We start from the raw sequence: 14,108 nt of genomic DNA, 5'->3' as shown, positions 1-14,108 counted from the left end.
CTAATAGGATTAGCAAACTATCAGTTCAGTTCAGTCACTCAGTTGTGTCCAACTCCTTGCGACCCCATGGACTGCAGCACACCTGGCGTGCTGTCCATCACCAACTCCTGGAGCTTATTCAAACTCGTCCACTGAGTCAGTGATGCCATCCAACCACCTCATCCTCTGTCGTCCCCTTCTGCCTTCAGTCTTTCCCAGCATCAGGGTCTTTTCCAATGAGTCAGTTCTTCGCATCAGGTGGCCAAAGTATTGGAGTTTCAGCTTTAGCATCAGTCCTTCCAATGAATATTCAAGACTGATTTCCTTTAGGATTAACTGGTTGGATCTCCTTGCAGTCCAAGGGACTCTCAAGAGTCTTCAACACCACAGGTCAAAAGCATCAATTCTTCGGTGCTCAGCTTTCTTTATAGTCCAACTCTCACATCCATACAGGGCGACTGGAAAACCATAGCTTTACCTACCAGTCCTTATTTGTGGATTTTTGTCTAAGGAGAGCTAGAGTGGCTTGGTTCCTCATAGAAAGTTACTAAAAACCAACATTTTCCCTGTTTAACTCCAGGTATCTGAAATAGAAATTCCCCGAACCAGAAATATTCCACCACCCACCCCAACCTGTTCCTCTCGGGCTTCCCCTGAGAAGTCAATGGCAGCTTCATCCTTCCAGTGTTCACTCAGACCTTGACTCCTTTCTTTCACAACCTACATCCAACCCATCCTGGATCCTATTGGCTCCATTTCAAAATACAGTTGAAGACTTCCCTGGAGGTCCAATGGCTAAAACACTGTACTCCCAATGCAGCAGGCCTGAGTTCAACCCCTGGTCAAGGAACTAGATCCCACATGCTGCAACTAAGACCGGGCACAGCCAAATACATACTATATGCATAATTGAAATCTGATCATTTCTCAAACCATGGTCAAGGCCTCATCATCGCCTCTCACCTCAGTACTGCAGTAAGTCTCCCTGCCTCTACCCTTGTCTACAAAATGTTCTTAGCACAACAGCCAGCATGATTCTGTTAGATCACACCTTTCCTTAAACCCTCAATGGGCCCTGATCTCACTCAGGGTAAAAGCTGAAGTCCTTAGAATGCCTCCAAGGCCCCTGTGTGCCTCTGACCTTTCCTTGATCTGGAATGTCCTTTCCCTGAACACCTCCATGGTTTTTTCTCTCACTCCCTTTAGGTGTTCACTCAAATGCCACCTCAGTAAGGCCTTCTTTAGCTAATTTATCTTTGTCATTTTCCTTCATTTTTCTCAACACTGACACATCCTAACATATTCTTCATTTCACTTCTGTATCTCATCTTCCCCATTAAAATGTAAGCTTCTTGAGAGTAGGGGTTTGTCGCCTTTTCACTACTATCTCCCAAAGCCTAGAACTTTGCCTTATGCATATCAGGCCCTCAGATATATGTTGAAGTAATCCGTGAATACCATTAGACTGCCTCAAAGGCCCATGAGTGGAGTGACAAAAATGACCTGAAACCCAGTCAGGTCATTGAGGTCAGTGTGCAGGTTTAGGGATTCTAGCCTGGGATGACTCTTGACCTTGGATTTGGGTGTGCTAAGTCACTTTAGTCATGTCTGACTCTTTCTGACCCTATAGACTAGCCTGCCAGGCTCCTCTGTCCATGGGATTCTCCAGGCAAGAATACTGGACTGGGTTGTCATTCCCTTCTCCAGGGGATCTTCCCAACCTAGGGATCGAACCCTCATCTTTTACATCTCCTGCATTGGCAGGCAGGTTCTTTACCACTAGCACCACCTCGGAAGACCTTGAGTTTAATGTGAATTTTAAAAGATGGGTGACAGATTCCCTGGCAGTCCAGTGGTTAAGATATCATTTTCACTGCCGTGGGTCCAGGTTCAGTCCCTTGTTGGGCAACTAAGATCCCACAAGCCTCACAGTGTGGCCAAAATAAGAAGGAAAGATGACATTATGAGGTTAGTAAGTTTGCAGGCTTCCCTGTGAGGTAGTATTTTTATTACACCCACGTCTAAGACTAATTTGGGACTGTGGCAAACAGCACCTCTCCATAATGGTTGTACCGACTTGGGCCATAATTTCTCACCCATTATCTTCCTGGAATAGAAAAGGCCCAAATCAGATGTAAAGAGAAGGAGCCTTTTATTTGGTGCAAGTTCTCTTTATGTGCTTTTACTTCTATGGTCAGCTAAAAAATTTTCTGCATCCCTATTGAATTAAAATTTAATCAGAAGATACTAAGTCAATAAACACTGAATATCATGTGCCAGACACTGAGTTGGTGCTGTGAATGCAACATTGCATGAACTGAGCAAAAGTGCGCATTCTGCAGAGCTTATGTTCTAACAGAGTCTTTGAAGCCTGACCACGGACAAGAAAACACAGGTAGTACATCCTAAAATGAAAATTTAGGAGGTTGGCATGCTATACGGGACTAGAGGCTACTTCATGTGGAGTAAAGCCATCAGAGAGAAAAGTCTTCTGAGAAGCTAACATTTAAACTGAGACCTGGCTGACAAGGAGGCTCCTGCCCTATGAGGCTTTTAAAATATTTATTGGGCTGCACCAGGTCTCAGCTGCAGCTTATGGGGTCTAGTTCCCCAACCAGGGATCAAACCCAGTCCCTGTACTGGGATCGTGGAATCTTAAGCACTGAACCACCGGAGAAGTCCCCAGATGAGCATCTTGGGTGTATTGCATCAGGCTAGGCTGAGGGAACAAAGAGGCCAGAAATTCTAATAATTTATTACAAACCAAGTTTTAATCTTGCCTGTGCTATCTAGTCCAAACAGGTGTTCCTGGTTGATAGATCTCATCCAAGCAGTGCCCAGGGAACAAGGCTCTTCTCTTACAAGTCTGACCTCCCCTTGGCTTCATCCTACTTGGTGGAAGAAGGGCATGGAGGAGGAAGTGGATCACTTTATTTCTGTTCACATGCCCTGGGAGAGAACTTGATGATATAGTCACGCCTACCGCAAGGAAAGCCAGGAAATACACTAGCACTGCCGGGCTACAGTGCTGTCACTGTGGAGCAAGCAGTTCTGGATGGACAGCCCGGGGCCTCTGCCACACTGGGGAAGAGCTTTCCCAGCCAAGGCCCTCAGATGTGAACACACACGCTTGTTTAAGAAGCAGAAGGTGGGCGGGGGCTGGCACACACCAGCGGACAGATTGGAGATGAGTCAGAAAGAGAGGCTGAATCAGATCAGCTCTGGCTTTGGAGGCCTGAGAAGAGAATGGACGTTATTCCAAATGCTCTGATGAGAAGCTCTTGGAGGCTCTGAAGCAGGGAGGTTGAATGATATCCCAGTTTTCACAAACCCATATTGCTGGTGGGACAATAAGTAGGAAATGACTGAAAGTTTAACTCCCCCCGCTCCCTCCCCCCGCCCCGCCCCAGCTCACACGACCTTAGTTCCCTGCCCCAGGGTTTGAACTTGGGTCCATGGTAGTGAAAGTGCCAAGTCCTAACCACTGGACCGCCAGGGACTTCCCAGGTGTTCAACATTTTAAAATAAAACCCCCTAGATTTACAGTTGCCTTTGTTAGTTTACCCAAGCCTAGAGTTGCAGATTGTCTGCACGTGCAGGTACCAGAGTTAAGGTATGGGACTATCGCTGTTTTTTACAATTAGTCCCTTCTCTTCCCTTCTTAGATAGAGAGCAACTTCACAAGCCTAATGGCCAAGGAAATATTTACTCCCTCCTCTAGGAATATAAATATATTTGCCTTGCGTTGTGGGGAAGGGAGGAATTGGTCCCTTAAGCCATCTTCCACTTTTTTTTAACAGTCTTGTCCAATTGTCTTTTAAGGTTATAATTGCTGGAATTTTTTCTTTTTCCTCTCTCAGGCAGTACACACCTTTGGAAAGAAGAGCAGAGGAGACCTGGTAGTCCAGGTCTGTGGCAGTTCTATGATCTTGCCTGCCTTCCCAACTTCCTCATCTAACAGTGTTCAGCAGTAGACTTAGATGCAAACAATATTATTAAAAAAAAAAAAGAACGATAATTTTTCCTGTGTCACTGGTTTGGAAACTAAGATTTTCCCAGGGCCCCAGAGTGACTCAGTTGAGGCTTTTGACTCTGGATGCCTCAGAGTCTCATGCCCTTTCCACATGATCAGCAAAGTCTTGTGTAATAAATGAATAAGTTTCAGTTTTGAACTTGAATGACTCCCAATAAGAGGATGGACAGGCACCCTCTCTTTGTTCTTTTTTTCACAGACAAAAATGGATTCCATATTTGAGCTCTGGTGCAAGCATGCCTGCTCAGTTGTGTCCAACTCTTTGCCACACCATGGACCGTAGACCACCAGGCTCCTCTGTCCGTGGGATTTTCCCAGCAAGAATACTGGTGCATGCTAAATCGCTTCAGTTGTGTCCAACTCTGCAACTCTATGGACTGTGGCCCACCAGGCTCCTCTATCCATAGGATTCTCCAGGCAAGAATACTGGGGTGGGTTGCCATGCCCTCCTCCAGGGGAGTGGGATGCTATTTTCTCCTTCAGGGGATCTTCCCGACCCAGGGATGAACCTACATCTCCTGCTTTGACAGGCGGATTCTTTACCACTGAGCCACCTGGGCCTAGGCCAATTATCTGCATGTGGACACACACACTGGACTCCCTCCCTTTTCCTGCAAGAAGTCTTGAGAGACTAAAGTCTACCTCACTTATCCCATCCATTCACATACCTATACAAGCCTAAGGAATTTGCTAGGTAGTAAGCTGTAAGTTCCTCCTGGATGTTGTAAAAAATTGAACCTGACCATTCCCCAATGCATGAAGATAGAAACAACATGCCAGAAATGCCACCGCCTTCATCAGACCTGTTAATAACAAGTGATAATAACATCTTTTGAAGCTGTCATGTGCCCAAGCTATGAGTAAACTTCATAGGAAGGTGGCACCCAGCAGAAGATGCTGCCCAGATGGTGGCTTGTTATTATTAAAAGGAGGGAGGAATCCTAAAGCTAGTTCATTCCTTGCTGTGGACTGAATAGATTCCCAGAAGCTGGAGTTGCATCAGACAAGTTGGGGCCTGTAGGCACCCAGTCTAGGTGGAGTGGGAAGGGAGTGCAGCAAAGCTATTAGACCGACAGGTCATTCAAGCCAGCTTTCCTCCTACTTGCCACAAACACTTCTGGACACCAGGTTGTTTCTTTCCAAATTCAAAGTAATGTTTCCTCTGCCTTCAGGCTTTTCTTCACCTGTCCAGTGACTGCAGCCTCAATCCCCACCTGTCATTCTGCCCTCTTCTATGCTCCACAGAGGCTGTTATCTCCTATTTTCCTGAACTCAGGAAATACCCTGGGTTTAGGGATTTTGCTTTTTTCTCTAAAGAGTTAGACCAAGTCCCTGTAGGGTTACCGCCTAGAATTGTTGTTCAGTCGCTCTGTTGTGTCTGACTCTGCAAGCCCATGGACTGCAGCATGCCAGGCTTCCCTGTCCTTCACTATCTCCCAGAGCTTGCTCAAACTCATGTGCATTGAGTTGGTGATACTATCTATCGCATCCTCTGTCACCCTCTTCCCCTCCTGCCCTCAATCTTTCCTAGCATCAGGGTCTTTTCCAATGGGTTGGCTCTTCTCATCAGGTGGCCAAAGGATTGGAGCTTCAGCATCAGTCCTTCCAATGAATATTCAGGACTGATTTCCTTTAGGATTAACTGACTTCATCTCCTTGCTGTCCAAGGGACTCTCAAGAGTCTTCTCCAGCACTACAGTTCAAAATCATCAATTCTTCAGTGCTCAGCCTTGAAGCTGGTCTTTATGGTCCAACTCTCACATCAGTACATGACTACTGGAAGAAATAGAAAGAGATCTTTGGCTCAGAAAAGGGTACAAATGGCTTCTGGGCTGAGGCTGTTAGGTCCTCAGGACATGTGGACCAGCTGAAGAAGTGGGATAAGGGTGAGAACAGGCAAGGGCTTCGGGACTGAAGATGAAGTTGAAACGAAGACTGTTTTGGGGGTGGCGAGGAGCATCGAGGACCCGGAGTGGCCTAAAACTTGGGGACTGGGCGGTGAGGGTGGGGAAACCTGGGCTGGTGAAGGCCAGTCGACAGGGATCTGTGGGCAGGTCCGGGAGGGGGTCTCTACGCTGCCCGAAGCCAAGGGGCCTGGGTTTCTGGGCTGAGAGCCGGGGACTGAGCTTTGAAGGGTCTCGAGGCTAAGGAAGGGGAGGCTACGGGTGGCCTCTGGCGGGCGGGGGCGGGGTCTCCAGGTCCCGGGGGTCCGACCGGACTGGGAGAGGGTCTCCAGGGTCTCTGAGGAGGGGCCGGGGCGCCTGGGTCTGGACGCCAAGGGGGTCTCCCGGGTCCCAGATTCCCCGGCGCGACGCGGCGCCGGCGTCCCAGCCCGACCGTCGGCCTAGGCGCCGCCCCGCCTGACATCAGTTCCTGCCGCCGCCGCCGCCGCGCACAGCCCGTGGCCTCCTTCCCCGCCGGCCGCGCTCCTGAGCCGCCGGGCCGCGGCGGAGCGAGGGGCCGGGCGAGGCGAGGGCCGGGCGGCGGGCGCCGGGCCCCGCGGCCGGCACGACGGAGCCCCCGCACGGCCGGCGGCAGCGGTTGGCGGCGGCCCCGGGGCCCCGGCGCGGGAAGAGGCGGCGGCGGGGCGGCGGCGGCGGCGGCGCCATGGAGCCGCGGGAGGTGAAGGACCGGATTCTGGAGAACATCTCGCTGTCGGTGAAGAAGGTGAGCGCGGCCTGCCCGCCCCGGCCCGGGCCCGGAGCCCCGAGCCCAACCCTACCCTCCGGGCTCGGGCCCTCGACCCCACCCAGCGCCCCCTCTTTTCCTCGGGTCGCTCGCCCGGGGTCCCTCCTGTCACCGGGTCTCAGGACACCGCCCTTCCCCTCCGCGACCCCGGGGACGAGAAGCCGCCGGGAGCCCAGGGACGATGGAGAAGAAGCCGGGGCGGCTCACGTGAGCGCCGCTGCTTCTGAGCTATTTTTACAGAACAAAGTTGAGGTCAGCGTCCTGGGAGCTTCCACATAGCCAGGCCCGAGGGCCCTGCGTCACTTAGAGGGGCTGCCACTCGCCAGGACCCCCTACTCTGAGCGTAGCGGCAGAAAAGCTCTTGGAGGGCCCCACCTGCCGTGCATCCCTGGGCGGTATCGCTGCATCCTCCATCCGCCCTGTGTCTGCATCTCGGGGAGTCGGCAGTCAGGGTGACGGCCCATGACAAGCAGCTTCCAGTCTTCCCAGTTCAGGGTGACATTGCCTCTGGTCCTGAGAAGTTTCTTGAATAATCTTGCCCAAGATGGCAGTTTTGAAGAGGCTCACTTCGGAGCTTTGATTGAGAACTAAAGTACCTTTCATCTTGGACAGAGACCTATAGAACTTGGTGACACCACAATTTATGGTGCTCCCTGCAGGAGGGATCAATGTCCCAATTCCAGGTAGAGAAAAAAATATGACCTATTAAAAGCATATATTAGTAACTATCTGTATGAAGTCAGCTCATCTGAGAAAGGGTCCCCAGGCCAAAAGGTAGGATTCGTATTCACTTAAAACCAAACCAGCACTGACAATCATTTGAGGAATATTGTTGCAGTGGTTTCCTAATTTGACTTCCTAGTTCACCCCATAGTCTCAGAAAATGGGGTAGGTCGTGGGGGGATGAGGGGTAAGAGAAGGCTCATCAGATAAATCACTTCCAAAATGAAGACAATTCATTAAAGGAAGCATTATGTTTAAATAATCATGTTCCCATCTTTCCCCACTTAAATTCCTCAAAAGCAGTTGAGCAATTTTACTATTCATAAAGATTAATGTGGCTTAAAAAGAAAAGGAGATTCAAAATGTGCTCTTACTATAATGTTCCTCTAAAAGTACAGCTAAAAGTAGCATTGTAGACATCTGACAGAAGTTTTAGTTTTCCTAAGCTTTGCTTATGCAATGGGGCATTGTTTTTGCTTACTCAAGGAGTGTAGGATGAGCAAATACTTTGTCTAAAAGCAATCCATCTTTGGTAATGAAGACAAAAGAAGACAATTGACCTTTCTAATCTAATCTGGGCTGACTGTGGCTTCAAGTAGGCACCTTTCTAGTCTAATCTGGGCTGGTTGTGGCTTCAGGTAGGCCACACATTTTGATTTTGAATCTCTAACTTACAAATAAATGGGGGAAAGTCCGGGTAGGAGGTTGGACATGTGCGTCAGCATGACTCTTTCTGGAGCAGGGATCTACTCTGTAAATCAGCCTGCCACTTACGAAAGAGTTGGGTGTGTTGGCCAAGATCTTATCATTGTATGCGCTTGGACAAGCATGCCAGGAAGGTATGTCACACACTAGAAACTGGAAACTTGTCCCCAGGTACATCACAACAAGAGGCATGGCAAGTGTCATGTTTAAGAACATGAATTCTGGAGTCTGACGGCCTGGGTTCAATCCCACCCTGCCAATGAATAACCATGTAACCTTAGGTAGGTTCCTCACCCTTTCTGTGTCTTGGTTTCTCATCTATAAAGCAGGGATAAAATCAGGGCTCTTGGGAAGATTTGTTGAGAGTCTGTGTGTAGAGTGTTTAGCATGTGCTTAACCCAGTCTTCAAAAGTTGTCTTTGTTTGGGCCACTAAAGCAAACCACCGTAGACTGGGTGGCTTATAAAACAACATAAATTTATTTGTCATGATTCTGGAGGCTGGAAGCCTGAAAATACTGAGTCCCAGCATGGTGAGGTTCTGGATTTCCCTGGAGGCTCAGACGATAAAAAATCTGTCTGCAATGCAGAAGACCTGGGTTTGATCCCTGGGGTCAGGAAGATCCCCTGGAGAAGGGAATGGCTACCCACTCCGGTGTTCTTGCCTGGAGAATCCCATGGACAGAGGAGCCTGGCAGGAGGAGCCTTACAGTCCGTGGGAGTGGCAAAGAGTCTTACACAACTGTGTGATTTATCAGCAACAAAAAAGTGGTGAGGGCTGTCTTTATGGCTGAAGACTGCTGACGTCTCCCTGTGCCCTCACATGGCTTGAGGGGAGGGAGCTCTACTGGGTCTCTTATAAGAGCTCTAATCCCATTCTTGAGGGCTCCACCTTCATGACCTAATCACCTCCCAAAGTCCCCACCTCCTAACACCATCACATTGGTGGTTAGAATTTCAACATCTGAATTGATGTTGAAGGGGCATACATTTGGGTAGGAGGAGAAGGGGGCGCAACAGAGGATGAGATAATTGAATAGCATCACTGACTCAATGGACATGAGTTTGAGCAAACTCCAGGAGATAGTGAAGGACAGGGAAGCCTGGCGTACTGCAGTCCCTGGGGTCACAGAGAGTCAGACACTACCAAAATACAATTACATTCAGTGTGTAGCATAAGTGGTTGGTTTTTCTGTTTGTTTGTGGTCAGGCAGTTCTTCACTTTTACAAGGTCTGAAGATGGCTCAAGGCCTTAGCACCTGAATATTGTTATAGACCATTTAGACTTGTTACCCACTTCCTTTGTATGTCCTGTTTCAGAAAACTATTTTGATTCTCACATATGAAGGGCATTTGGTTTTCTGAATCAGAGTATCTGCTTCTAGTAGGAATCAGTTCAACTACAGCGGGAGGCTTTGAGGGCTCACAGTCTTGGGGTCAAATTTGACCTTGAACATCAGTCTCACCTACATTTTTATATGTCACCATGAGAGTTGCTTTGCCTTTACTTCCATGCTACCTCTGGTAAGATGGTCTGACCCGTCCTTTTTAAGGATGTTTCATGAATAAAATGAGATGTGGGTTTCTGCAAAAAAAAAAAAGATCCACGTGTGTAAGCTATGTTGACACAGGATATATGAGAACTTTTTATTGAAATAGAATATACCTACACTTCTAAACATACAGTTGAATGGGTTCTCACAAAGTGGGCATATCCATGTATCCAGCACCTATGACAAGAAACAACTATAGCCATCACCCCAGAAATGATGCCCCCAAGTGCAACCACTCTCCCTAAGCAGCATTGTTGTTCAGTCGCTCAGTTGTTTCCAACTCTTTGAGACACCATGGACTGCAGTACACCAAGCTTCCCTATTCTTCACTATCTTCCAGAGTTTTTTCAAACTCGTGGCCATCGAGTTGATGATGCCATCTAACCATCTCATTCTCTGTTGCCCCCTTCTCCTCCTGCCCTCAATCTTTCCCAGTATCAGAGTCTTTTCCAGTGAGTCAGCTCTTTGTATGAGGTGGCCAAGTTATTGGAGTTTCAGCATCAGTCCTTCCAATGAATATTCAGGGTTGATTTCCTTTAGGATTGACTGGTTTGATCTCCTTGCTGTCCAAGGGACTCTCAAGAGCCTTGTTGAGTTCAACTATTCTCACATCTAGATTTTGTGATGCTGAACATGCCCTGTAACACAAGAGATACAGTAGCTGATATGAAGGCAGGATTTGTGGGGGTTGGAGAGAACTGGAGAATTTAATAGTTGGCACAGGTAAACGACAATGATAACAATGAAAGGCACGTTCCTTATGAAACGTCTCAGGGGCAGATGATAAAGCTTGTGGTTGCCAATTTGTTAACAGCTGAAGAGAGACATCCAAGTCAAAGGCAGTGTTGGCATTTTGAACTGGCGTGTGGTCTACTAAGCAGCATCTTCTCCAGGGGAGGGGAGGCTGTAGTTTTCATGGGAGTTTTGTTTTGTTTCTGAGGAGCATGTCTGTTACGTATGCTTGCAGTCTGAGCAAAGGCTCTGTGCTGTCGAAGGCAGCCTTTACCCTCCAACTGTTCATATATTGGTTGGAGGAAGAATTTTAACCAGGTGAAGAATTAATCACCAGGACAAGGAGAAGCTTCAGAGAAGGCAAGCTTGTACGGAGTCTTGACAAGCCAGTAGAATTCAAAGACAGAGAAGAAGTGGGCATTTAAGATAGAAAATAGTGGGCATTTAACGTCCCCAAGGATGAGATTGTTGGATGGCATCAGCAACTCAGTAAGCGAACTCCAGGAGATAGTGAAGGCCAGGGAGGCCTGGTGTGCTGCCCTTCATGGGGTCACAAAGAGTTGGACACGACTGAGCAACTGAACAAAAACAACAGAATATCCCAAGACATCAGGGGCGTCCAGGTGGTCTTCTGAGGACAATGAGGAGACATGCCAGTCTCAAGAGTGCTGAGAGTTCCCTTCACTGTGACTGAAAAGTGCTCTCCATGGAAGCTGTCCAGCATGGTGGCTCCAAGCGCAAGTTTCAGAGCACGCAGACCTCGCTTGGGGTTTGAATTAGATTTGTCACTGACTCTGTTGACCCTGGCAAATTACTGGACCTCATTTAGCCTCAGCAATCAGAACCCACTCACAGTTGTAATGAGAATTAAATTACAGGAGATGATACACTCATAGCACAATATCTCAGAACACAGTATCTTGCACATAACAAGGCCTGAATAAGATATTAGCTACCAGTAGCATTGGCAAGTGTCTGTGTGAACTCTGCCGTTTTCTCTGGGGTAGTTTTCAGTCTTACACTACATTTCTGTTTCTTCACGCTCACTGTTTGTCAGACTTTTTCCTCAAAGGCCAGATGGTGTATTTTCAGCCCATGTGGTCTTTGTTGAAACTCTTCAGTTCTGCCCTTGCAACTCAAAAACAACCACAGACAATCCATACATATATGGGTGTGGCTGTGTTCCCCTAAACCTTTTTTGCATATACAGGTTGCAGGCTGGTTTTGGCGCAGAGCTACTATTTGTGCACAAAAATATCCTCCCTAGGGTAGGCTGGGGATCATGTTCAGAGAAATTGGTATGATGGCTGGTTCCATATAGTTAATGAAATCTGTATTGTCACTGGATTTTTGCACCATGCCAGGTTTGTGGAACCAATGCAGTCACTCCCATAAATACTACCATATGTCCATGTAATCCTGACTTTCGAAAACTTTTGCCGATCACCTTCTGTCCTGAGTGCCCTCGGCCCTAAAAGGGTAGAAGCGAGCATGGCAGACAAGATCTGTGGAGTGGATATTCCAGTAGAAGGGGAGAGGGATATATTAGCAGACAAAGCAATTCAAGGGCTTCCCCCGTGGCTCAGCTGGTAAAGAATCTGCCTGCCAATGCAGGAGACGCAAGAGATGTAGTTTTGATCCCTGGGTCGGGAAGATGCCCTGGAGAAGGAAATGGCAACCCACTCCAGTATTTTTGCCTGGGGAAATCTCATGGATAGAGGTGCCTGGCAGGCTACAGTCCATGGGGTTGCAAAGAGTCAAACCCAACATAGTGTGCATACACACAAACCAATACAAAGACCTTCTGGTTGTGATGTGGCTTGAAGGCCAGGCAGGATAAGTTGGTGAGCAGGATGGATCTGCTGGAGGGAGTCGGGGGGTGGGGGGCAGTCAGGGAAGACTTGCCTCAAGAGGTAACATGACTTGCAGGAAGGACACTGACTGGGATGGTTGAGTGAGACCTTAGCCTAGGAAAACGAGTAGTTGTTTTTTTAAAAAACACACAAATACCTCAGAAGTGTATAAAATAAAAAGTAAGTGGCCCCAGTTCTCTACCTCCTCAGCTTCAATTTGGATCCCCTTAAACAGGGTGAATAAATGGATTTTAATGAAGTAACCCCTCTTTGAGAGAATATTCCCAGGCTGGGACAGCCTTCTCCTGCAGAGGACGGGCCAAGTCCCCAGCACCCTCACTCTGGGTGGATTGCCCCTCTGGGGTGGGCTCTGAATGGCCTTCTATTTCTGGCCAGACACACACCCTGCGCAGAGCAGGGGTCTCCCAGTTGGGGTCTGCAGATACTGGTCTTAGAGCTGCAGCTGTTCAACCTCGCCTAGCCATGCAGCTGGCTCCGGTGGTGAGGCTTGTGTCATTCCTGTTTTCCACTCCTCCAGAGAGGTTCAGTTCAGTTCAGTTCAGTTCAGTCACTCAGTCGTGTCCGACTCTTTGTGACCCCATGAATCGCAGCATGCCAGGCCTCCCTGTCCATCACAGACTCCCGGAGTTTACTCAAACTCATGTCCATCGAGTCGGTGATGCCATCCAGCCATCTCATCCTCTGTCGTCCTCTTCTCCTCCTGCCCCCAATCCCTCCCAGCATCAGGGTCTTTTCCAATGAGTCAACTCTTCGCATGAGGTAGCCAAAGTATTGGAGTTTCAGCAGAGGTTAGATCTGCTAATGCATTAAAAATGAGCTCGAGCATCTCATTCCCAGAGTGGGCCTGGTAGTTAGATCTGTGTGGGATTACACTGACCATTCGGTTTCAATCAATAGTTTTGTTCTCTTGGCTTCATGGAAAAACCCGTAAGAGTTTGAAAATTTTAAGCATTCTGAAAACCCCTAATGACCTGAGTCACCCTGGCAAAGAACTCAATAAAATAATAAATATCCACACACACATTTTATAAACAGAAATGCTAAGGGCTCCCTGTCCCCTGCCCGAGTCCTGAGGTCACTGGTAGCTGTCTCTCGGCTCCTGTCCTCTCTCACAGCACAGAGGCTCCCTGAAGAGAGTGGGAGGGGCCCAAGAGCCCTCAAGCAGGAACCACTTAAGTGTACCCCAACTCCCCAGGTGACCCCCCCAGGCCCAGCATGAGACGCCAGTGGAGAGGTGGTCACTGCTCTTTCTGAGCCCACTGTTCAGTTCACCGTGGTTCTCCTTTTATACGACATTAGGGCTCTGTGTGAAGCCTGGTGACATTGTGGTCCTTGCCGCCCCCTCGCATCTCTGTGCCTTGGCTCTAGCACTAGGCTCGTCCACATTGAAAGGCCCCATGTGATGACTGGAGGCCAGACAGAAACAGGTCTCCATCTGGCAGCAGCGGCACCCGTTAGTCAGGGCAGTCCCCAGCCGTCTCTGTAGTCAGTGGACACCCCGAGTGTAGGATGGAGCAGTGGCCGTTCCTGTGGGTCCCCCTCAAACTCATCTAGCTGGAGCCCATTGTGAAAAGAAATTCCCAGCAAAACTGGAAGCCTGCTGATGGCTGATGGAAATGTCAGGCCTAAAAACTAAGATTGAGTGAGGGTAGAGTGGGCAAGACGTTTCAATGTGGAAAGAAAGGAGCTGATATTCGGGGTGTGAGCATTGTGGGAAGAGAAAGTTGGCGTTTGTAGGTGCCCGGGGGCTCTTGGATGGGTCATTCTCACTGCTCAAGTCTTCACTGCTCATCTCCAGCATCACAGTTTGCCACCGTGGCAAG

General features: G+C 48.6%; 1 protein-coding gene across 3 annotated transcripts in view; it reads left to right on the top strand.

Annotated features, from left to right (window-relative positions):
• Positions 1–6,399: 6,399 nt before the first annotated feature.
• The window catches only part of PLEKHM2 (pleckstrin homology and RUN domain containing M2), a 39,347-nt gene continuing 31,638 nt past the window's right edge, over positions 6,400–14,108 (top strand). Inside the window, exon 1 of one of the 3 annotated variants that reach the window (XM_043923284.1) lies at positions 6,400–6,679. In XM_043923284.1, the coding sequence (XP_043779219.1) occupies positions 6,620–6,679 (60 nt within the window). In that variant the 5' untranslated portion in view covers positions 6,400–6,619. The remainder of the gene's footprint in view (positions 6,680–14,108) is intronic. The other 2 variants (XM_043923283.1, XM_043923282.1) reach the window with 2 other exon arrangements.

Source organism: Cervus elaphus, chromosome 14 (assembly GCF_910594005.1).
Source record: "Cervus elaphus chromosome 14, mCerEla1.1, whole genome shotgun sequence".
Taxonomy (NCBI): domain Eukaryota; kingdom Metazoa; phylum Chordata; class Mammalia; order Artiodactyla; family Cervidae; genus Cervus; species Cervus elaphus.
The sequence above is the reverse complement of the archived record's forward strand: the minus strand, read 5'-3'. Positions and strand labels throughout refer to the sequence as shown.